The sequence below is a fragment of the Xenopus tropicalis genome, chromosome 1 (genome assembly GCF_000004195.4).
Source record: "Xenopus tropicalis strain Nigerian chromosome 1, UCB_Xtro_10.0, whole genome shotgun sequence".
In the NCBI taxonomy this organism is placed as follows: domain Eukaryota; kingdom Metazoa; phylum Chordata; class Amphibia; order Anura; family Pipidae; genus Xenopus; species Xenopus tropicalis.
In genome coordinates, this window is record NC_030677.2 from 56,581,868 (window position 1) to 56,606,922 (window position 25,055).

The window sequence follows — 25,055 nt, forward strand, 5'->3', positions numbered from 1 at the left end:
GGAGACAAGGCTCATTCTTTTTTGGATACAGTTCATTGAAGTTTGGCATTAGAGATTCTTCCCCCCCCCCCCCCCCCACCGTGAAAATAGACTTTTGTACAGGGCATCTAAGATATTATTTAGCATTTGTTTTAATTCAATGTTAACACAAGTCATGCTCAAATAGTTCCTTAGCAACAAAGCCAGGGGTAAAAAGATAACTGAACAGCCTGTCGGTGCACAGAGAGAGGATAAAGAGGATTTTTTCATGAAAATGCAAACTTTTCCACACTGAAATCTGCACTGTGTGTATGTGTGTGCACTGAGACTGGTCCCGTACTGCCTATAAACACACATTCAGGCAGTGGTTCTGGAACATTGAAACCATCCTGTGTGCCTTTAGCCATCAAATTGAGTACTCCTGATATGGGGCCCCAGTACTGAGAGATGATGTGGGAGGAAAGGGTTCTGTGGTTTAGCCACCAAACTATTACTCAGATGATGCTGTCTTAAATTGTAGTGTTTATGGCACTATTACCAGTTCTGCCTGAACAATTCTACTTAAAGCACTGCCTTTTTAACTTGTAGTGAAAAATAAGTATAAGAATAAAAATATTTAGTAAATGCCACTTAGCAAAGATTTTCTGTTTAAAAATCAGTTGTGCTAGTGACAGACTGGTGGCTTTTAGCTACTTGGGAATACTGGTTGTTGTTAACAGTGGGAGGCTGATTCAGCACCACTACATTAATTTGTATTGTTGAAACTCAACATGTAACCATATTTATGCTTTTGTATTAACCTGCACAGCAATTTTAACATAATTCATGTGTACCTCCTTTCCCAACATAAAATGATATAAATCTAGCACGTACAAACCAAAGCAAACATGTTCACCGAATTCACCTGTGGATTTAGTCATAGTTTTTTTTTTATCATTAATCATTTATTATTTCTTTACTTTTTTTTTCAAAACATTGTGTGCATAGAGAGATTTTAGAAGATATCAACATATTTCTAGTAGTAATTCGTTTTTTTTCTAAATATCTGCTCTAGTTCATTCTTTATACCACTTCCAATTTAGGGCGCAGACACATGTGAAGATTAGTTGCCACAACTTTTGAAACAGTTGCAGCGACTAATACGCACAGCGAATTATTTTGATTTATACCCTATACTCTTGTACCCTATGGCGGGAAAATCACCATGATTAATCACCTCAACCTACTATTTTTAAAAGTTGCGGCGACTAATTGCCTCATGTTTCTTCTGCCCTTAGATTTTGGTTTGGCAGAAATGTGGGTCTTATTGATTATTTTGGTAGTGCGTCAACTACTTATGCAACATGTAAACATTAAGTCCCTTCAAAGGGCAAGGCTGGTATTTATGCTAATAGTATTTATGGATCATTCCTCTAACTGGAAACACTTGTCGGGATTTGAAGATGATATAATAGCACTACTTGTAAAAGAAGAAATTTTAGCTTTTGCCTCTTTGTTCTGGTCCAGAATTATTTACAGTTTCTTATTGTTCAGTTGTAAGATTTCTACATGAGCTATTTCTATTATCCACTTTCTTGTCTGTTGAGGGTGGAACTGAATTATCATGTACTTGCCAATTTCAGAAACCAGGCAGTTGTTTCCTTTGTGCTTAAATAGAACAGTTACAAAAACAGTTCCCTTTTTTATTTATTTATTTTCGATAATGCCACGCTTTGCTCTAAATGCAGCCTGTATGGTTCTCCAGCATTATTGATATCCTACTTACTTAATAACATTACAACACGTGTACCCATTGCAGTCCCGCTCGTAAGCCCTGCCCTTGACTAAAGTTGCAAACAGCTTGCCTGTTGTCTTGTACACATGGAAGAAATCCCATCCAATAACTATGTACTATAAATGACATTTACATCTGCCCTCTCTCAGTCCATATAAGTTTGCTATATGCTCTTTTTTTAAACAATAGCAAATTTAATCAGAAACACTTATTTTTTATATTCTATGTGCCTTTACTATCCTTATCAACAAAACCATGCTCCTTTCAACACTCTCCACAAAAGATATTGTTTTTCATTTTCCAACCACATACAATACATTTTTCTTAATCTCATCTCCCCAATTGCTATAAATATTTTTATTTCCCTAGTCTCTTGAATCCTGTTTCACTTCATTCAAATTGGCCTGTGCCAAGTTTTCAGACCCATCCATTCTAACAACCCTGTTTCCCTTTGTCTGCTAAACAGCTGGAAAGTCTTGTTTTTCTTGTATTATTAACCTTCTTCTTGCCCATAATTTGCTACACAATCTTGTATTTGACCTGCACACACTATCAAGACAACCTTATGTAAACTCATCATAACTTACTGATCCTTCTCTGTTTCTTATGCTAACAAATCCTCTTCTGCAGATAAACTTTTTCCCCTTCAGTCTATCTCAAACTATGCTTCTGTCATCCACCTCTCCTCAAGAGAACTAATTCCCCCTCTATTAAAATTTTTGTTATGGCTCCCTGTTATGCAAAGCCTTTTGCTAAAATTCAAAACCTTTTGCAGTTACACATCTCGATACATCTGTTCATTTGTTCCCTCTATATGTTCTGGTCATCTCCTCTGTTTATCCGAGTTACTGCTTTCTCACACTGACCACAACCATTGCCATCTATCCCATTTAAAAACTTGAATAGAGCTCCTTTCTCATTTATCTCTTGCCACATGGTACTTTATATATGTATTTGGCTTTCTGTTGCTTTGGGTGATTAGATAATTCGTACCATTAGGTACGAATCCAAATCACGAAATCCGATCATTTCTGATGATCGCAAATGTCACAAAAATTCTTTCCGTTTAAATATGAAAATTTCGTACTTTATGATCTGAAATTTTCATATTGATAGTCACAAAATTTTCGTATCCGAACGATCGTAAATAGCGTGAAAACATTTGACTTTGAACCTTCAGTGCATGATTTTGGAAGCCTCCCATAGGACTCAATGGCACTCTGCAGCTCCAACCAGGCCCAAGGAAAGTCACAATACCAAAGCTTGAATGAATCCGAAACTTTCTTACTCGTTGCGAGAAATACGATTTTGTCGCTCAAATTAACAAAAAAAAAAATACGCCCAGTTCTAAAGCTTAGAAAAAAATACAAGTTTTTTTTAATTCGGACTCAATCGTACTTTGATGAATGTGCCCCTAAATGTCTGCTGTGTCTGTGCAGGTTTATACAGTCTGCTCAACAGATTTTCCAGGCATTTTAATCTATAGCATTAATCCCTTAAAGGACAATGATAAGTTAATATAAATTAAAAGTAAGTCTAAAGGCATTCTTTTTAAGTACTTACTGCATATCTAAATTCCCAGATCCCTGCTTGCTTCTCTGAGATATGGTGCTGGCAGCCTACAGCAGTGTGAAGACTACAGTGACATCACTGAAATCTCTCTGTCCTTCCTGTAGGCTGCCAGCGGCAGCCTTCCTATTCTCTGAGCATGTGTGTAACTTGATCCTGTCTCCTGTTCTGAGCTACACATGCCCACCAGCCAATCAGAAGCGGATCTGGCAGAGGGAGGGGGGTGGGATTGAAACACATTTGCAGTATGAAGCAAGGAGGGAAAGGAAGGGAGAATACCTTTTTAGAGATGGCTGCCTGTTCTAGAAAATGGGAAGTAAGTGTGACTGAGTAAATATTTGATTAGGTGAGCCAAAAGTGTGGCGTTTTTACTAAACAATAGGAGGACTATTGGGCAGTATGCTTTTTAAATTTTAACTTGCATTCTTCTTTAATAGTTACACAGTTAAGTTGAAAAAGAGATCAAAGTCCGTCAAGTTCAACCCCTCCAAGCGAACCCAAGTGAATATACTTAGACTTTATACAGACCTAGCTATACACTTGCATACAGTGGCTTGCAAAAGTATTCGGGCCCCCTTGAACTTTTCCACATTTTGTCACATTACAGCCACAAACATGAATCAATTTTATTGGAATTCCACGTGAAAGACCAATACAAAGTGGTGTACACGTGAGAAGTGGAACGAAAATCATAAATTTTTTACAAATAAATAACTGCAAAGTGGGGTGTGCGTAATTATTCAGCCCCCTTTGGTCTGAGTGCAGTCAGTTGCCCATAGACATTGCCTGATGAGTGCTAATGACTAAATAGAGTGCACCTGTGTGTAATCTAATGTCAGTACAAATACAGCTGCTCTGTGACGGCCTCAGAGGTTGTCTAAGAGAATATTGGGAGCAACAACACCATGAAGTCCAAAGAACGTGGAATTCCAATAAAATTGATTCATGTTTGTGGCTGTAATGTGACAAAATGTGGAAAAGTTCAAGGGGGCCGAATACTTTTGCAAGCCACTGTACATATGCATCTACCTAGAAACTAGAGTGTAGGGATTTAAAGACATAGGGGCTATTAACCATGTGGGTCCCTACATGTATATATAAATGTGTGTGTATATATATATCTATATATATATATATATATATATATATATATATATATATCTATATATATATATATATATATATCTATATATATATATATCTATATCTATATATCTATATATCTATATCTATATCTATATATATCTCTCATACACACACATTATAATATTATCCTTATTTTGGCTGCAGTATCTCTACCACCCCTATTTATGTTCAGCTTAGCATACTACTTTTTTACCAGACCCCCATTAATTTTGTGTTGTGCTTAGTCAGTATTTCCTAGTGAGTTCTGGAATCCATTGCAACATGGTTTGTAAGTAAGCGTGAGTAGAAGCAATAAAAAAAATCTTGTGAAATAAACCAGAAGATGTCATTGTTTTGTTGCATACACATGTAGAAGTCTGAAAAAAGGAGGCAAAGCCGCTTTTCCAGGGATTCAAAATATCAAAAGCCGAATGGGGTATTGTATATTCAAGGGAGCCTAGTATATATTTAAACCCATTAAATACAGTGCCAACAGAGTCTCTGCAGGTTAAAAGTAAATGATTGTATTTATTTATTTTCTAATATAGTTTTCCAGTATATGGCATATTTTGTCTGTTATGCTCAGCATAGATGAGAATTAATTCTGGTTAACATTTAAAATGATATACAAATAAAAGGCCAATGTAAGGGAAATAACCTCTGATAAAATTCTTTTTAGAATATTTTAAATATTGGTGGTGTGATAGTGTTTGTATAGTGAGATGCTGAATATTGCTAAATTTCAGTTGGGAAAAAAAGAAACTTTTTTTCACATCTTATGTAATATTTTGTACAGTATAGGTTTAATGTTGGAATTCCAATAAAATTGATTCATGTTTGTGGCTGTAATGTGACAAAATGTGGAAAAGTTCAAGGGGGGCAAGCCACTGTATATAAACTATATATACCAATGTCGATACTAATTGTATATAACTGTATAGTATCACAATAGCCTTGGATATTATGCTTGTTCAAGAAATCATCCAAGCTACTCACAACATCACATGGATAGGAATTCCACAACCTCGCTGCCCTCACCATGAAAAACAACCTACGCTGCTTCTGTTTCTCTGATCTAAAGGGGTGGCTTCTGGTACTCTGATCTTTTTTTTTTTTATGTGAAAAAGGAACACCCCCTAGCTGTCTATAACCCTCTCTTATGTACTTGTACAGAATAATCATGTCCCCTCACAAGTGCCTTTTTTTTCAGAAAACAACCCCAACCTTGAACCAACCTCTTAGTCTAAATCTTCCATTCTGTTAACCAGTTTAGTTGCCCATCTTTCACTTTCTCCAGCTCAAATAAGGACTGGAGCCCAAAATTGTACTGTATACTCAAGGTGAGGCCTTACCAGACACCTATAAAGAGGCAAAATTATGTTTTCGTCCCTTAAGTTAATACCCTTTTTTATGCAAGACAGCTCTTGAGACTGCCTCGAATTAGACAACTTTTTAGCTACAAAAATCCCCAGATCGTTTTTGATTATGGATACCTCACAACACACTACCATTTGGTATAGTCGAGGTTCCTGCTCACTTCCTCATTAAAGGCAATTTAATTTAGTGAGGCAAGATCTGTTAAGGATAAAACCATGCTGGCACAAACTCATAGTATTGTGATTTGCAATGTATTCAAGTATTATCCCTTATTACCCCTTCAAAACGCTTTCTTACCACTGATATCAGACTAACGGGCCTATAATTTTCAGCTTTCCTTTCTTGAATAGTGGCACAACAATAGCAATTCTCCAGTCTCTCAGCACCATGACAGACCTCAATAATTCCTGAAAAATTAAATGAAGAATTTTGACAACCACAGAGCTAAGCACGTTTAGTACCCTGGGGTGAAAATCATCCGGTCCCGGACCTATGTTTACCTTTTACATTTTTAAGTCCCCTTTGAATTACCTCCTGAGTGATCGATGTATCAGTAGTTAAATACTAGAATTGGGTCTATTAAAAGGGTGCTGAAAATAAGTGTTCGCTTTTGTGTTAATAATTAGCGTTTGCTTTTGCCTGAAAAATTGTGTTAAGATGGCCATACATTATAAGATATTGGCTGGTAGGCCCATAGGCGTGGTCTCATACACAGGCAAATAAAGTGCCAAATTGGTCTGAAGGGCCTGAATCAACAGCTTAAATCTGCCTGTGTATGGCAACCTTAACATTGGCAAGATTCAATTTAATGAGAAACACTTATACAGGTATGGGATCCATTATCTGGAAACCCATTATCCAGAATAATTCCAATTTTTAAAACTGATTTCCTTTTTCTCTGTAATAATAAAACAGTACCTTGTACTTGTTCCCAACTAAGATATAATTAATCCTTATTGGAGGGAAAACAATCCTTTTGGGTTAATATAATGTTTAAATTATTTTTTTTGTAGACTTAAGGTATGGAGATCCAAATTAAGGAAAGACCCCTTATACGGAAAACCATAGGTCCCAAGAATTGTGGATAACCGGTCCCATACCTGTACCATTGTTTATAATGGAAAAAAAAAATACTTAGGGAGTCTAGGGAAAGATTTGAAATTGAATTAGGAGAACATTTTTTCTTATTAAATTGAATCTGGCCCATTGTGGGGGTTTACTTTTGGAAAATAAAACAAAGAATGTAACCTGAAGGGGTCTGTGGCAGGAGCATGTAGGTAAGAGAGACCATGCTGCGCTATCAGTGATGGAAATTATTACCAAAATATAGTGCTTTGTGCTGTGCTCACATGCATATAAATTAATTATTTTAATTATTTTACATTGCAATGTTTGTGAATTCTTATTGATGCTGTGTTACCTTTTTATAGCTTGTGGGAGGCCAGTTTGATCTGGAGATGAATTTCATCATCCAAGAAGCAGAAAGCATAATCTGCATGATCGAACTACTGGACAAATGTGATGTTACGTGTCAGGCAGAAATATGGAGCATTTTCTCTGCAATCTTAAAGAAAAGCATTCGTAATTTGTTGATCTGCACTGAAGTTGGTTTGGTTGAACATGTCCTCAAAAGAATTGATAAAGTTGACAGCATGATTGCAGGTAATTAAATGTTTATGCTCTAATTGGGACTTTTTACTCTTCTCTATAACATTCATGAAATCACCACAATTTTTAAAGGGATACAATATAAAAATAGTTAATTTAAAGGGGTAGTATAGCAACTTTTTCAGCATTAGTTTAATGAATAGGGCTTATGCTGAACATACTATTTGCCCATTGTTTTAATTCGGAATTATTATTATTTATTCATGAAGCACCAACATACGACACAGTTGGGGCAATTGCCAACAGATGCGACAAAATCCACCTGACATAATTTCCTATTCTAATGAATAGGATATATGATGGCTGTGGCAGACACTGGAAATGTCAGGTGGAGATTGCTCAGGAATGTTCTCTTTTGGTTTGTGCTGCCTAACTTCTGATTGAATGGTTTCTGAATGCTTTTTGACTTTGAGTTTAATATTCTAATGATCCTGCTGACATAAAATGCAAAGGGCAATTGTCAAAGCATTTTTTTCTGGGTATTGCATCATTTCAGAAAGGCAACATAGAAAGCTATAGACAGGGCCTTTTATGTTTTTAAAGCAATATATTTTTCTTTACAGATCTCTTGGTGGAAATGCTGGGAATTTTGGCCAGCTACAGCATCACAGTTCGAGAACTTAAACTTTTTTTCAGCAAGCTTCGAGGAGAAAAAGGACAGTGGGTAAGTGGCTATTTACTTTAGCATAGTTTAGAATCGGTAATTTACAGTAAAAGAAAAAAAAATAATATAACAACATCAGTTATCCAAAATGCGTGGGACCTCGGGTTTTTACTAATAATGTTTACATTTTTATTAGCTGGAAAAATAACCCTCAAGTAAGCCCAATAGGATTGTGTAGGTTGCCATTCAAAACTGGTCTTTTTTATTTTTATTTTTTTTAATACTAAACTTTGTGTTCAGCTTCTCTCAGGTATAGAACTTCAACAGCTAGTTATTGGAAAATATGTTAACTGCATCAGAAAATATGTTCTTTGTTGACCTCTTAGTTAATTGATTAGATGTGGAATTCCTTTTCCGTATGGGGTTGTATTTTAAAGAGTGTTATTCTTTTGTTTCCATTTTGTCTGTACATGGTTAAGATAAGCTAACCTAATATGGTTACATTCTGCATCTGTACTGTTAATTATTTGGGTGCATGATTTTTGTGGGGCTGTGGGTTTTGTAGTTATTGGGCATTTGCATTTTACACTATGCTGATCACAGCACATATTAGTAGGGGCCTGGTGTAAACCTTTATGCAGTGTTAATATTAAAATATATCTGAATTTGAAATATTCAGAATTTGTCTTAATACATATACATAATACATTTTTGTAATGCAAAAACTTGGGTAAATTTGCACTAGTAAAGGAAAAGGGGAAAGTTTTTTTTTGTTCCTATTTGCCACAGATAAGTATTTGTAATTTCTTTCACCACCAAGTATAAGTAGTGCAAATAATGCCTTTGTATCTAAATAAATGCTGAGAAAAAATACCTATTTAACATCTTGTTAAATGGAGAGGAAAAGAGCAGATGTTTTCATACAAATCACATGGGAGATCTTACCTTATCGAGCTCTGACTGGTTCTGATTTCCAATTATTGTCTCTTGAGATTTTCAGTAGTAGCATAAAAAAACATACAGCACCTTTTGTATTAGATGGCATTTGAAAAGCAGTAAATTGCTTTCAGATAAATATTTTATTTGAATAAATGTTTACAATTTTGCCATTAAGCAAATGCTCTAATATCTAGGCACAATTGTGTTAAATAGGAAATTACTGTTACTGAATAAGATATGTCTTGGTTGAAATATGTGTAGCACTAGTATGGCTGCTGCAATCTATACTAAACTCACACCTGCCCAAAGATACACATGCAAATATGTGAATTTAAAGAGTTGAACCATTTCTGTATATGTTTTATGTGTGCATACGTATAATTTTTTTTTAAATATAGAAAGGTGCATGCATTGATCAAAATGAATTAGAATCCTACGGTGAAGCAGACCTTAGGTGCCATGTGTATACCCCTTTTTTGTACAGGGCCGGGCGTTGAGTGGAAGTGCATGAAGGAGAATCTTGTTGCAATGTGTAGTAGTGTAAATGTTAAACTGCTTATAACCATTTTGCACAGTGACCATACTGCCGTGTCTAGTGTTATTTTAGTTCTCTGAATATGTTTCTGCTGTAGTCTAACTGGCATATCTGTGGTTAACACAGTGGACTGAATCCCCTTTCCGCAGTGATCTTACTTGCTTGTCTGGGGTTAATGCAATGCTCATTATTTATTTTCTGTTGACTTACATTCTTACTGACATTTCCAGTATATGTAGTAGACATTATGCTAAAGGCAGCCCCAAAAGGGTTTGTATTGTCTAATAAATTTTTAGAACTAAGCCCCCAAGTCCCGGCTGTAGCTTTAGGAGGTTGGTCATTAATCTGGGAGCATTCAGCCTTTTCAGTGATTATATCATTATTGTTAGAGTACATGTCAACCCTCAAAATAATAAAAGAAACCATAATTCTAAGCAACTTTACAATATCAATTCTTTAAAAATGTTTAGTGATTCAAACGTTACTTTTAAATGTAATTGCTATTGAAAGCAACATTTGCTGAACTCCTGGTTGTTACTTTTTAAACAATGTTGCAAAGGTCAGTCTCCTCCAGCCAGGCTGGTATGTCAGTCTGCTGCCTTGTGTTACATTGTTTTAACAGTCTGAGCCACCAGAGCAGAGAATAGAAAAGAACAGACAATTATACATGCAAATAACTCAAAAACCATTTCAAATTTGTAATGAATGTTAGAATGCTAAGAATTATGTTTTGTGGTGACTTTGGGGCTGATTTACTAACCCACGAATCCGACCCGAATTGGAAAAGTTCCGACTTGAAAACGAACATTTTGCGACTTTTTCGTATTTGTTGCGATTTTTTCGGCTTCTTTACGAATTTTTCGTTACCAATACGATTTTTGCATAAAAACGCAAGTTTTTCGTAGCCATTACGAAAGTTGCGTAAAAAGTTGCGCTTTTTGCGTAGCGTTAAAACTTACGCGAAAAGTTGCGCCTTTTTCGTAGCGTTAAAACTGAAATGGTGCAAAGTTTCGCGTAAGTTTTAACGCTACGAAAAATCGCCAGATTTTACGCAACTTTTTACTTTTTACGCAAAAATCGTATTGGTAACGAAAAATTCGTAAAGAAGCCGAAAAAATCGCAAAAAATACGAAAAATTCGCAAAATACCGATCATTACGAAAAAAACGCAATCGGACTCATTTCGACCCGTTCGTGGGTTAGTAAATGTGCCCCTTTGAGTCTCAAACACTCAAAGATCTGCCCAGTTTGTCCATCTACATATTTGACCAGTGCAGTCTTTGTCCAACAGGATTTTCAAACCCGTCAGCCTTTCAGAATCTACTCTACTTACCAGTAGTGATGAGTGAATCTGTCCTAGTTCGGTTCGGCAAAAAATTGTGCAACTGCTAACAAATTCACGAAACTGTGAAAATTCCCAAAATACGTACAGGACTTTTTTCCTCACTCCAAATACATTAAAGTCAATGGGTGTTTTTTCTCACTCCTACCGCGCAACTTTTTTTTTTTTTTTTTTTTTTTTTAAGTCAATGGGTGTTTTGTTTTGGCAAATTTGTTGCAGTCTGCTGATGGCAAAATGCATAATTTTGCTGCAAATCTATGACTGCTCATCACTACTTACATACCAGCAGCACATGGATTATGTACAGTGGTGCCACATAACAACATTTGTCAGCATTAAGCATTCTTTCTGGATAATTAGTTGATTGAAGGCCAAAACCCATACTCTGTTATGCTCTGTTACCCCTACCTTCCTGTAGAAATGTCACAGTGCTTAGAAGATGACAAACCTGCTGTGACTTTAGCCTGTGAACCTCTGTCTACTTTTGCTGCATTCACTTGTGATTATGTTAAGATTTTGCCTGCTGTAACTGGCTACTTCCAGCAGTTTCCAGTGCTGTAGTGACATGGGTAGGTGCTTTGCATTAGGAATGAAATGTAAGGTCGATGGATCATTTTCGAGTTATAACTTAATTTGTTGCACCAATAAGAAAATAATAATTGGAAAAAAAAAAACATCCAGTACAAACTGAGTGCTGGTTAATATCAATGACTTTTAACTTATTTGTCATGCAGATATTTTGTATGCCTTTAAATGTGCTGCAATGTTTCTTGCCTTTATTATTAGCTTTTCATGCTTTACTCCTTCACCTGTGTTTCTTTTAGCCTCCTCAAGCAGCAAAATTGCTGTCAGTCTTAAAGCACATGCCTCAGAAATATGGTCCTGATGCCTTTTTTAACTTTCCAGGGAAAAGTGCTGCAGTAAGTAACCAAAGCAATAATATCAGTTAAAGTACAACAATAATCTGCTGTTTTTAAATTGGACATATTATGTTAGGCAAAATGTTTGCCAATGTGTTATAAAGTGCTTTTAACAGTTGCATTTTGTATTGTTTTCATGCCAATTATCCCCACAGTCTTACTAGCCCAAGTCAGCTGTTTGACTTCTTGCTGGCTGCTTTCCCAGGCTGTTCAGGGGTCCCTCAGCTCCACCACTTTGTACTATGGGATAGCTGCTAATCAGCAGCAAGGTTCTGACATGCAACTGCAGTCTGTGTTTTCTTGTTTTAATGCAGAGGTTTTGTTAGCTTCTTACATGCTACTTTTCATTAATGCATGGCCATTAGTATATGCCTGCCAGTAACACCGACTAGAGAGGATCTAAGGGGAGGTCCTATAAAGGTGTCATTTTTAAGATTATCAGAAATGTTAAGCCCAAATTGAAATCAGGCACCATCCCCTCTAGCGGTGGTGACTAATCTCCTTTGATGCTTTCCTAGAGGTCAAATGTAAAACGATAATGTAAATCGCTGGTTGGAAGACACGTAGCTTCGGCTATCTGAAGTCAGGCAACTTTGGGCAACTTCAGAAAGCTGAAGCGACACATACTTTCCTGCTGCAATTTACTACAATGCTGGTAGGAAACCACTCAGAGGAGAGTAGTCGCCACCGCCAGAAGAGATTTATACTTCTCTTGTGTCTCTGGTCTAAGTCAAATGGTACAACCGGAGATTCTGGAGCTTTTGGCCAAAGTGTGTTTTGTGGGTTGGGCTGTTTATCTATTTTTTTTGCTGTGCCCATATACCTAAAATTACAACTTTGGATTCCATGTGAATCTCATCAAAAACTTGGGTAAATACATCCTTGGTAGGTATACAGTGCAAACAGTGGCATGCACAACGTTTTGGGGGCTCTCGCCTCACTTCCTTGGAGGCCCTCTAAAATGTTGTTCATGGCACACAGTGTTTATATTGTATAGGTTCCAATAAAAAATATTAAAGGAAGGGATTTAATTCCCCTTGAAATGTCAGTGTGCTTGCCTCTGTTTTATGGCATGTGATCATTCAAACAGTGGACTTGGACTTTGCTTCCTGTGCTACAAAAGGAACATATTGGGTAAAAAACCTGAAATCCTTTTAGTAAATAATAAACTCATCCTTATCTATTAGCCTGAAGCACAAGTAGAAGGTAGGCAATAGGAGTAGCTCATACAGGACTCTTTATCACATTAGCAAGAAGAAAAAAGGGTTTTACCACTTCTTGCAGTGTAAAAAATTTGGCTCACAGTTGCTGCATGGCAAGTGCTGATACTTTATAGGGAATGGAACTATGTGAACAAGTCATTTAGAAGTAGTTGTGGGGTGTTAAGGGAGTGTGCTGATCAAGCTGGGAGTAAACAATGTACTTAGTGTCAATACCATTCAATGATTTGGGTAGCTTTTGTTAAGCATTATTCCAGGGGAGGAGAAGGGTAAAAACAAATCTGTGATCCATTGGTGCCATATCTAATTATTTTAAAAACTAAAAGTAGAGACAAAGTACATTTTCAGTACACGTACTTTTTTTGGCTTTTGTTAAACATAGGTTTATAGCTCCCCTTTAAGAGCCATAGGGCACTGTGCTTGCCTGTCTTTTCACAAAAGTTGCCAGGAAGTATAGGGGCCCCACAGGACTGCAAAATATGTTTATGGAAAATGTTTCTTTCCAAAGTTTAGGGGCCCAATGATCTTGTCGTGGGCCCCCTATAACTGGATATTTTAGTACTACGAAGGTGATAGCTCATATAGTTCAGTAATGAGATCCTGATTTAAACAGTTGCTCGTACTCTGTAATAAGTAATTCATAACAATAGTTAAAATCAGTTCAATGGTGATCAGTGAATCAGTTTCTAGGTAAGTTACATTAAAGAAAAACTATACCCCCAAACAATGTAGGTCTCTATAAAAATATATTGCATAAACCAGCTCATATGTAAAACCCTGCTTCATCTAAATAAACCATTTTCATAAAAATACTCATGCTAAGCCACATCAGCCAATCAGTTGACAGAGTTCTGTCTTTCCACACTTCCACACTTCTTCCTGTTACAACTGGTCATGTGGCATACTTAAAGGAAAACTATACCTCAGAATGAATACTTAACATTATATAAACTGTTGGTTAAATATATATATATATATATATATATATATATATATATATATATATATATATATATATATATATATATATATATATATTTAACCAACAGTTTATATAATGTTAAGTATTCATTCTGAGGTATAGTTTTCCTTTAAGTATGCCCTCTGACTGAATCCCCCCCCCTCAGATCTTGAATGTAAATTCTGTTTGTTTCAGCACATATTCAGCAGTGAATGTGCTAATTGCATACTTCTTGTTTTTACTTTTTAAATTTGTCACAAGCACATTTAAGATAATGTTTAGGTATATATAAATATTTCAAGAAAATATTTTACATACACTAAGATGCAGTACAGCTATTCTTGCTTTCCTGTTTTAACACTAAAACAGTTCACTTGATCTTAGCTACAGCTGAGTCTGAATTAGGGAGGTTGGCCTCTATAATGTTATTTGTTTGCATATTACTTTCAGTATGTGGGAAAAGGCATGTCTGACATGTCTGTGTCTTAAATGTTTCAGTGGGGTTTCTGTTAAAATGTGTATTGATGACTAGAGTCCTAATATATGTTCCACTTATTTTTCAGGCAATTGCCTTACCTCCAGTGGCTAAATGGCCGTATCAAAATGGGTTCACGTTTCATACTTGGTTAAGGATGGATCCAATAAACAACATCAATGTGGATAAAGCTAAACCCTATTTATATTGGTAAGCACACCATATGAGTGGGGCTAACAACAATCTTTTGCCTGCTCACCTCATTTCTGAGTCAGTAGCAAAATTGATTTATTAAGCATTACATTCTTCTTGTATGTGTTTTAGTTTTTCCTTTTATTTTATAGGAAAGAAGTCTAATAAATGCATTGCTGTTTTTCATTTCTAGTTTTAGAACAAATAAAGGACTTGGTTATTCAGCTCATTTTGTTGGTAGCTGCTTAATTGTCACATCAGTAAAGTCCAAAGGAAAAGGATTCCAGCACTGCGTGAAGTATGATTTCAAGCCACAGAAGGTATTAGTTTATGAAACACATTTTTTGAATTTTCCTGAAGAATTCCAGTATTAGCCAGAATCTGCTCTCCTGTTGTGTTTTTCATAATCTGTAAGATGTGTACAAAAATTAATCTGTATCAGAATTGCTAAATCCACATACAGCATACATTAAATTTCAACCAGTTAAAGTTTTTGTAGTCTCTTAAAGGAGAAGGAAAGCTACTCCAGGCATTTTATTTTCAATAGATTAATCACAATAGTACAAGCTAGAACACGATATTTATTCGGCAGAATGCTTTACCTTACCTGAGTAAACCGCCATAGAAGCTCTCTCTGTTTATTTAAGATAGCAGCTGCCTTTTTAGCTTGGTCTGATATTACTTCCAGGCAGTGGCATGCAGGCAGGGAACAGCTCTCATCTCAGATTACAGCAGAGAGGGGAGGGGGAAAGAGAAGCAAATTGATCAGACTCATGCCATGCCCTGAAGAAGGAAGTCTGACACAGAAGATCATGTTTACAGAATAGAAGGAAAAAAAACATAGTGTTTTTTTTCACTGAGGACTCAGCAGTATGTGCTCCACATATCCACAATATAGACGCTATGAAAGCAGTTCTAGTTGTCCTTTTCTATTCTCTTAGCTGGTGGTTCTGACTGTTAAACAGAAGCCACCAGCTAACAACATTATTTATTATGCTGTTTAAAATGAAAAAAAAAAAAAAATGGTGAAAAAAGCTTTGTAAAACAAATGGTGAAGGTAAATGGTAAAGTCTTATTGCATGGCGATGTGTGCGAAATTTTGTTGCCATTTTTACTCAGCATAAAAAATCTGCCCCTAAGAAGTCAGACCCAGGAATGGAGAAAAGGATAGGCATAATACTGCAGTTGTTGTTTTGCTAACTTGGACACTGCTGTTGCAGGCATATGATGTTCATATTAATATTTGTTTATTTTAACATTATGTATTTGTAAATGTAAAGTGTTATGGTTCAGTTTAAAAAGACAGACTAGAAAACATTCACAGCATAGAAGAATATTTTTCACACTGATGTACCCTTCTCCCCCCCTTTTGTTATGCAACAGTGGTATATGGTATCACTTGTCCACATTTACAATCGATGGAAAAACAGTGAGCTGCGATGTTACGTAAATGGAGAATTGGCTTCCTATGGAGAGATAACATGGCTTGTTAATACAAGTGATGTAAGTCAACCAATTATTGAAGGTTCTTGTATTTGTATCAGTTTCATTGTGTTGTGTTTTCATTGTGTTGTATCAAATGTATTGTGTCATTGATGTATAATCACAGATATCACATAATAGGATTTATGTTTTAGGAGGACACAATGATTTTAGGCCTTATTAAATTTGTAAATTCAGATGTCAGCAAATTCATAATTCTTATTTGGCCAAATTCCAAATGCTTAAAAAAAGATTTGGATTAATACCAAACCAAATCCAAAGAATGAATGTAAACATTTAAATTAGAGAAAATAAGTGATACATCTGCTACTGCTACTTAAATCATCAATAACAAGATTGTATTGCTTTAAATTATTTCAGGGATAGGATCTATTATCCGGAACCCCATTATCCTGGAATGTCAAAATATGAAATTCTCTTTACTGTGGTGGATGTTAACCTGGGCTGTTTTGTTTTTTTCTTTGTCAGACTTTTGACAAGTGCTTCCTAGGGTCATCTGAGACAGCTGATTCTAATAGAGTGTTCTGTGGGCAGATGGCTGCTGTCTACCTATTTAGTGAAGCCCTAAATGCCGCTCAGATATTTGCAGTCTATCAGTTGGGCCCTGGATACAAGGTAATTCTGTTTGTATGTATGCAGATAATGCTTGTGATTAAAATTTCCATGACGTTTCACTATTAAGAAAAACCAATGCAACCTATGTTGTATAATCTACCGCACAAATTATAAAAAGTATAATAATATACCACATGGCTGTACAACTGGACACTAAATTCTCCCTTACATTGATGTCTTTGTTTGGCCAGTTAGCATAATATGTAGGTAGATACTGCATGACTGCCTAGAATACAGTCTTAATTTGCCAGCAGTCTATAAAAGCTGTAAACATTTTTGTATGTCCTTTTAAGTGTGCTAGAAAGATTGGATGAATGCATATCTCCAGGACCCAAAAACTTCCCAAATGTTTACAATTTTATATAACTGGTACTTAGCACCGTTAAAGTTATCTAAAATGTTTCCAGGAATATTGCCCTTATGTTGTAGAAATTGCAGAGAAGAAGGAAATATGTTTTATACCTGGTGTTCTTGTGAACAAATAAAACCTTGTTGGTTTCACAGAAACCTCGAGCAGACTCTCCACAAGCATTATTATGAAATAAAATATGGAAGACACAAATTTTAAGCATCTTAATACCTAGTAAACTTGCACTAAAGAAACAGTTACTCCATAAATACTACATCATTGAGCTATACTTTTCCTCTTTGATCAACTGGCTTTAGCGCCCTTTAAATTATTGCATACACTTGAGTGCCTTTTTATCATGCTGTGTAAAATTATTTTCACCAGAAAAACAGTGTTAAATGAGAATTAAAGCCCAACTAAAGAAATAGGCTAGAAATATTGTACATTATGTTTTGGGTTTCTTTATCAGCCAAAGGCAACCACAGCCGTTTAGGGAAGATCTGTGCCTCCAAAGAGGCCCCAGTAGCTCCCCATCTTCTTTTCTGTTCATTCACTGCACATGCTCTGTGCTGCTGTCACTTACTGAGCTTAGGGGCCGACTCACAGTATACTGTATATAGAACATAAATTACAGTAACAGTATAAGACTGATTAGTAATTTGTTCAGATTTGCATAACATGGCAGCTCTGAAACCAGTGCAATTAGAACCAGAATTGAATAATTTGTCCTGTAGCAAGACAAACCTCATTTTCTGCTTGATAATTTGCAAAAACCCCTAAGCTTAGCTTTTCAACAGCTGCTCGGAGCTCACTGAGCATGTGCCCTGTCCTGGACAGTTCTAACAGAATCCAATATGAGAAGCTCCTGTGACAACTGTAAATACCTATATCATTACTACTATAAAAAATGATGAAACTTTTGGCTAGTGTAGTCTGTTTAGTGTATAAAATGTCATTTCTAGGCATATTCATTTTTAGGTTTTAGTTCCCCTTTAAAAATTCAAGGCTGTAGGAAAGTTTCAAACTGGAAGAAAATTCAAGTAGTAAAATATGGCACCATTTTTTAGCAGCCTCTGCTTTTTATGCTTACATTTTAAGCAGGAAACTGCTATGCCAAAAATGATTACTCTGGGATACTATTGTATATTACCTGTGGTGAGACTAAGGGGCTGATTTACTAACCCACGAATCCGACCCGAATTGGAAAAGTTCCGACTTGAAAACGAACATTTTGCGATTTTTTCGTATGTTTTGCGATTTTTCGGATTCTTTACGAATTTTTCGTTACCAATGCGATTTTTGCGTAAAAACGCGAGTTTTTCGTATCCATTATGAAAGTTGCGTAAAAAGTTGCGCATTTTTCGTAGCGTTAGAACTTACGCGAAAAATGCGCAACTTTTCGCGTAAGTTTTAACGCTACGAAAAATGCGCAACTTTCGTAATGGATAGGAAAACTCGCGTTTTTACGCAAAAATCGTATTGGTAACGAAAAATTCGTAAAGAATCCGAAAAAATCGCAAAACATACGAAAAAATCGCAAAATACCGATCATTACGAAAAAAACGCAATCAGACTCCATTCGACCCGTTCGTGGGTAAGTAAATCAGCCCCTAAGAATGTTTAAACAATATTTTTCTATATTGAATGATGTTTTAATCTTTTGGTTTTTTTTTTCTTCACAGGGAACATTTAAATTCAAGGCAGAAAGTGATCTCTTTCTTGCAGAGCACCATAAGTTGTTACTGTATGATGGCAAATTGTCAAGCTCAATTGCTTTCACATATAACCCAAGAGCTACTGATGCCCAGCTTTGCCTGGAATCATCTCCCAAAGATAACCCATCTATCTTTGTTCATTCTCCTCATGCACTTATGCTGCAGGTACAGTGGCATGAATTTTGTGCAATAACTGTTGAGAGTACGGTTAGGCAAAATCTTTTCTACCCTTTTTGGTCTCTGAACAGGACTTACTTCATGTTGCTCCTACTTTATGTTAAAAATAACTATGGAAAAGATTGGTCAAGTTAGAAAATAAACACATTTAAATTAGATATGCATGTAACCACCCTTAACTACTGAAGTCACTTTGAACTACAGACATTGGTATCAGCTGTATATATTAGTACATATAACTTGTTATATACACATATTTTAACTCTTCTTTTAAAGGATGTGAAAGCAGTTTTAACACACTCAATTCAAAGTGCAATGCACTCAATAGGAGGAGTACAGGTTCTTTTCCCTGTCTTTGCTCAACTGGATTTTCGGCAATACGGGTCAGATCATGTAGACGCTTCAGTCTGGTGAGCAAAATACTTTCTTATAATATGTGTGTATCTTTTAGTCCAAAAGTACCTATAAGTAACTTCATTGGTAGATTTTTTTTTTTTTTTTTTTGTATGTGTTCGACTTGGGCACCTGCAAGGAATGTTTATAAGGGAAGCACCGTATCCAGGATTCGGTTCGGTATTCAGCCAGGATTTGGGCTTTTTCGTCAGGGTTCAAATTAGACCGAATCCATGGTCGATCCTGGGCGAACCAAATCCTAATCGGCATAAATTAGCATATGCTAATTAGAATTTGGAAGGGTTAAATGTCCGTGTGAACACGGAAGTGAGAAAAGTTTTGAGCTGTAATTTTTACCCCTCCCGCAATTAGAATATGCTAATTAGGATTTGGATTTGGTATTCGGCCGAATCCCTGGGGATGGATTCCGGGGGTCCAGTGGATCCCTAATTTTTGTTCTCCATGATTTTTTTTTTTTTTTTCCCCCATGTCCTGTGTTTTCCAAGAACCTATTGGCAGGTTAATTGACAATCCAGGCTTTTTTTTTTTTTTTTTTTTTGAAGGATTTGGTTCTGGCCGAATTTACGTTCCCGGCCGAGCCGAATCTGAATCCTAATTAGCATATGCTAATTAGGATTTGGAAAGGGTTAAATGGTATGGGGAATTTTTTTTTAACCCCTTCCAATCCTAATTAGCATATATTAATTAGGATTCGGTTCGGGATTCGGCAGAATCCATCAGGGTTGGTTTGGTTTGGCCAAACCCAAAAAAGTGGGTTCGGTGCATCCCTAATTAAAACATTTTCTTACCGTAGGCTGTTGTGAAATGTTCCCTTTAATGTTTAATTTGTGAATGCACGCAACCTAATAGCTTTTCTCTGCCACAAACAATCGAGTCTGTCTCAGACTAATTTCATTACCAACTGGTTGTACCAGGGGAAAACTTTCAAGTATTCATTGTTGTTTCTTTGTATTTTGTAATAACAAACTTTATTCTCTTTCAAGTTCAACTCTCTTTGCCTTCATTTTGGAGTTGCTGAAAAACTCCCTTGCTATGCAAGAACAGATGCTATCTTCAAAGGGCTTCCTTGTGATAGGATATAGTCTTGAAAAGGTATGTTTCTCTTGTGTTTGATAAGACTGTGGGGATATTCCTTAGGACAGAGGCACATCCCTCCTGTAGGTGACAAAATGCAATGTGTGACATTGCCCCTAGCCTAAAGCTGGCCATACACGTGGCGATCTCACGATGTTTCGTACGACCGTCGGTCGCACGAAACATCGTCAGATCCGCCACACACCATTCAGGGCTGAATCGGCAGGTAAGGAGGTAGAAACAATAGGATTTCTACCTCCTTCTGCCGATTCAGCTCTGAAGGGAGAATTTTGGTCAGGCGCCTTCTATGGCGCCCGATCAAAATTTTCTAACTTGGCCGATCGGCGAGCCGACCGATTTCAGCAGCTTCCTGCGATATCGGTCGGCTCGCTGACATGCCATACACGCACCGATTATCGTACGAAACGAGGTTTCGTACGATAATATCGGTGCGTGTATGGCCACCTTAACTCTGCCACAAGTAGCATCTAATTATGGCAGTTTCAATGGACATTCTGTCACCTGGTAGTGGAAAATGGCAAATGTAATGGTATTGGGCAATGGTATACTTCTTGTGATACTGGCACAGTAAAATTATTTATTCTTGCACATGTATGAGATCTATTTTGTATAGTGAAAAAAATCAAATTTGACCATTGATAAATCACCCCATGGTGTTCTGATGTTTCCGGTCCTACTTTTCATTGCTGTTGTAGTTGTTACTGCATATCTGTCACTATATGGACATTATATGGTAATTCTGTTTTTGTTTTTTAGTCTTCCAAATCTCATGTCACTAGAACAGTCCTTGAGCTGAGTTTGGCCTTTGCAAAATACTTGAGTAGCTTGCACAATGGGGTACCTTTGCTCAAGCAGTTGTGTGACCATATTCTGCTTAACCCAGCAATATGGATTCATACCCCAGCCACGGTATGTATGAAATGTTCTCATACTGAAATTCAGCTGGTCAGTGTTATTGGATATAAATATTTTTAATGCGTATTTCTCTAACCGTTTACATGTATTCTGTTCATCTGTTAGCATTTTTTTAGGGTTTGCAGACAAGTGTGTCCTTTCTTTTTGCTTCTTAAATCTAATTACATTACAGTACTCCAGCTAGTTTGGTATCCTGCTTTTATTTGTGTTCATTATCTGTTAAAACTCTAATCTGTTTGGATTTGCATCCCTATCAAGTGATTTGGCAGGTCAATCCTGTCTTGCCAAAGTTGTCTTGGTCAAACATGAAAGCTGAGCCAGTCCATAACCTATGGACCTTTAGCCATAGGCAACCAAATTATAGAAACATGTGATTGGTAACTTGTTGGCTGAACCAGTGGTCACATCTGACATTTTCTGTAATAATGTTTCCTCTGTTCCTACTGTGCCAGATAGTAGCATATTTAAATATAACATCTTTTTAAGACCTTGCCCAATAATATAAGCTTGGTATAACAAATACACATTTTTATTGTGAAATTATTTTCTTCACTTTAGGTTCAGCTGGCTTTGTACACATTCATGTCTACAGAGTTCATCAGCTCAGTTAGCATCTACAATGCTGTCCGTAGAACTGGCACTGTTCTCTTGGTGATGCACACCTTAAAGTATTACTATTGGACTGTTAACCCTCAGGATCGTAGTGGCATCACTCCAAAAGGCTTGGGTACGTTGAAGCTCTCTTCTAGTGGCTCGTGATATGTATACACAGAATAGTAGCAGTTTAATAGTTTTAATAGCAATCATTGGCTATTTAATAGCCCCTATGTGGACTTGCAGCCTACAGAAGGCTCTGTTTGGCATTATACTGGGGTTTTATGCAACCAAAACTTGCCTCCAAGCCAGGAATTCAAAAATGAGCACCTGCTTTGAGGCCACTGGGAGCAACATCCAAGGGGTTGGGGAGCAACATGTTGCTCAGGAACCACTGGTTGGAGATCACTGCTTTAAAAAAATGCCAAAGTTAGTCTTATTTTTAATTTTAAAACATTTAATTTATTTTAATTTATGAGGTTAAAGACCTTGTAAATATTTCCTGTTTTGTTCATGTTATGTTTGATTTTAATTTCCTCCTCAGATGGACCACGGCCTAATCCAAAAGAAATACTGTCTCTCAGAGCAATGCTGTTGATATTTATTAAGCAATTAGTCATGAAGGTAAGATTAGTTTCCTCCATTAATGTATAAGGAACTATAGTTTAAATCGCCTGTAACATTGCATGTGAACAGCGTCCTGAATGTAATGTGACTGAATTTGAAGTAGTTAAAGCAGTGGCAGCCTTACTTTAAGGGGAACTATAGCAATCTGTTTAAATGATTTACTGTTTGTGAAACTAAGCAGTCCGTCTGCCTGGGTGGGTGTAATGTATGTACTTTACCCTATTTGTGTTGAAGTTGCTCTTTTTAAAAGACTGCTTTACTAAATCATCTAGACAAATGTATCATAGAGCAGTGATGTGTTATTTCACTGGTAAATAATTGTAAATTGATTACATTTAAAATTTTTCTATTTTTCAAGATCTTAAATTTTTTTTAATTTAAATGCAAACCCAAGTTAGGATTAGGGATACATATTTCAGCAAAGCACTCCCAACAAAAAAATATACACCAAACATGTACATCTTCTTAAACTACTAAAAGAATGAAATTGGTATCACATTCCTTGGATTAGTAAAATCAATGCAGTTTTATAAAACTCTACTCAACTCTGCTCAACTATATTGAGAATATATAGAAATGGATTGCCAAACTGGAAGGTAATTGGGTACCACTCATAAGGATTTATAAAGATAGATATACAATTTCACATAATTTAATTATTTTAGTAATCTCAAACTACATTTACTACTGACACTGCTTTTACATAGGAATAAGAATTACTACAGATAACCTTAAAATAAATCAAAATGTGTGATTTGTATCAGCGAGCTTTTCATTTTCTTTAATTTATCAAAATTGTTAATTGGGGTTTACAATGACTTTAATATGGATATGAATGGCATTTGTGACCTACTTCAGTAGGAAAATGTGTTTGAGGGGAAGCTGGAATGCTTTGTTTGTGTTACAAGAAGGTAGTGCTCCAACCAAAAGCTGCTGTTTGTATTATGAACGAAAATTGTATTTTATTATTCATTTGACCTTTTTATTGAAGTTTTTTAGCAAGCTAATGAGCCAGATGGCAGCAAAAAGACAAATGTAATTCCAAGCAACTTTCCTTCCATTAAAAGTTGAAATCAAATGCAGTATTTTGGTTAATTTGGTATTTGGTTAATTCTCCATGTCTGTTTATCAGTTTGCTTCTGCTTCACTGTTTTAAGAGTCAGAACCAGACAGAAAATTCAAGAGAACAGACAGGTGCTGCTTTCAAATGCAGTTAGATTTACTAACAAATTGTAAAACAAATGTAACGTATTTGGGTGGGCATTAAAGTATATGTATGAGAGTAAGTAATTAAACTAACCGTTTACATTATAGTATAGTGCTGATGGTCCTTTATAGATTGTTTAGATATAGATTATAAATTGTGTTTTTGGTGCTTGGCTATTCATAATCAATTGCAACAATATAAATTAGGAAAGGAAATCACATTTTATATTTCACTGATAGGCCCTGAACCAATATACAAATAACAGCAAAAAATTCAGTGAAAATAAAACCACATTTTAATGGCTCAAAGATTTTTTCAAAAAAACTTATGCTGAATACAGGGCAATTTTAAACCCTGGAATGTGTATATCTTAAGAATTATTGTAATATATGCTCACTATAAGGTACAGCATTAACCCTGCACACTGTATATGAGATATGCTGTTTGGTATAAAAGGGAAGTGACATCAACACACAATACCTCCTCTGATGAAGCACTTTGTGCGAAACGCGTTAGGGGAGGCACTAGGATGCACCCTGTCACTGTTTGGTATAGTATATATTTGAATTTGTTTTGTATTATGTTTTGAAAAAATCTTTGAGCCATTAAAATGTGGTTTTATATTCACTGAATTTTTTGCTATTCATAATCCACCAACAAATCTGTACAATGTACAGCTCATTCACTTTCAAATGGGTGTTAAATTAAATTAAACTTAGCTGCTGCTCATTTAATAAAAGCACTTTATAGTAGGACTGTTACAAGGCCAGAAGAAAGCTATAATTTATATCGTATTCACTTTCAAATAGGTGTTTAATACTACAAAAAAAATTTAATTAGCTGCTGCTCACTTAATAAAAACATTTTATAGCAGGACTGGAGCAAGAGGTTCTGCCTCAGGTCCAATAAAGTGGAAAAAGAGGCACACCAGCTACCTCTACTTTATTTTTAATTTAAACAATCACTTTGCTGATCCCCCCCCCCTCAGAATTAAACAAGCAATGTGTAATATTTTCCCCATCTAGTGTAATATATGGCTGATTGACACTAACTATAATGCTGAAATTAATCTAAAACTTGTGATGCGAACCTCCACAACTTGATTATAGAGGGGCTTTTGCTGTACACACACCATGGTTTTGTAATTCCTCTGTATAATTATACC

General features: G+C 36.1%; 1 protein-coding gene across 1 annotated transcript in view; it reads left to right on the forward strand.

The window, feature by feature from the left end:
* Nucleotides 1-25,055, forward strand: part of lrba (LPS-responsive vesicle trafficking, beach and anchor containing) — a 341,818-nt gene that overhangs the window by 9,116 nt on the left and 307,647 nt on the right. The window contains exons 2-14 of the mRNA XM_002933499.5: nucleotides 7,255-7,486; nucleotides 8,056-8,156; nucleotides 11,736-11,831; nucleotides 14,576-14,697; nucleotides 14,873-14,999; nucleotides 16,063-16,182; nucleotides 16,651-16,797; nucleotides 18,829-19,026; nucleotides 19,315-19,448; nucleotides 20,436-20,544; nucleotides 21,304-21,456; nucleotides 22,021-22,189; nucleotides 22,601-22,680. Coding sequence (XP_002933545.3) covers nucleotides 7,255-7,486; nucleotides 8,056-8,156; nucleotides 11,736-11,831; nucleotides 14,576-14,697; nucleotides 14,873-14,999; nucleotides 16,063-16,182; nucleotides 16,651-16,797; nucleotides 18,829-19,026; nucleotides 19,315-19,448; nucleotides 20,436-20,544; nucleotides 21,304-21,456; nucleotides 22,021-22,189; nucleotides 22,601-22,680 — 1,788 coding nt within the window. The remainder of the gene's footprint in view (nucleotides 1-7,254; nucleotides 7,487-8,055; nucleotides 8,157-11,735; nucleotides 11,832-14,575; nucleotides 14,698-14,872; nucleotides 15,000-16,062; nucleotides 16,183-16,650; nucleotides 16,798-18,828; nucleotides 19,027-19,314; nucleotides 19,449-20,435; nucleotides 20,545-21,303; nucleotides 21,457-22,020; nucleotides 22,190-22,600; nucleotides 22,681-25,055) is intronic.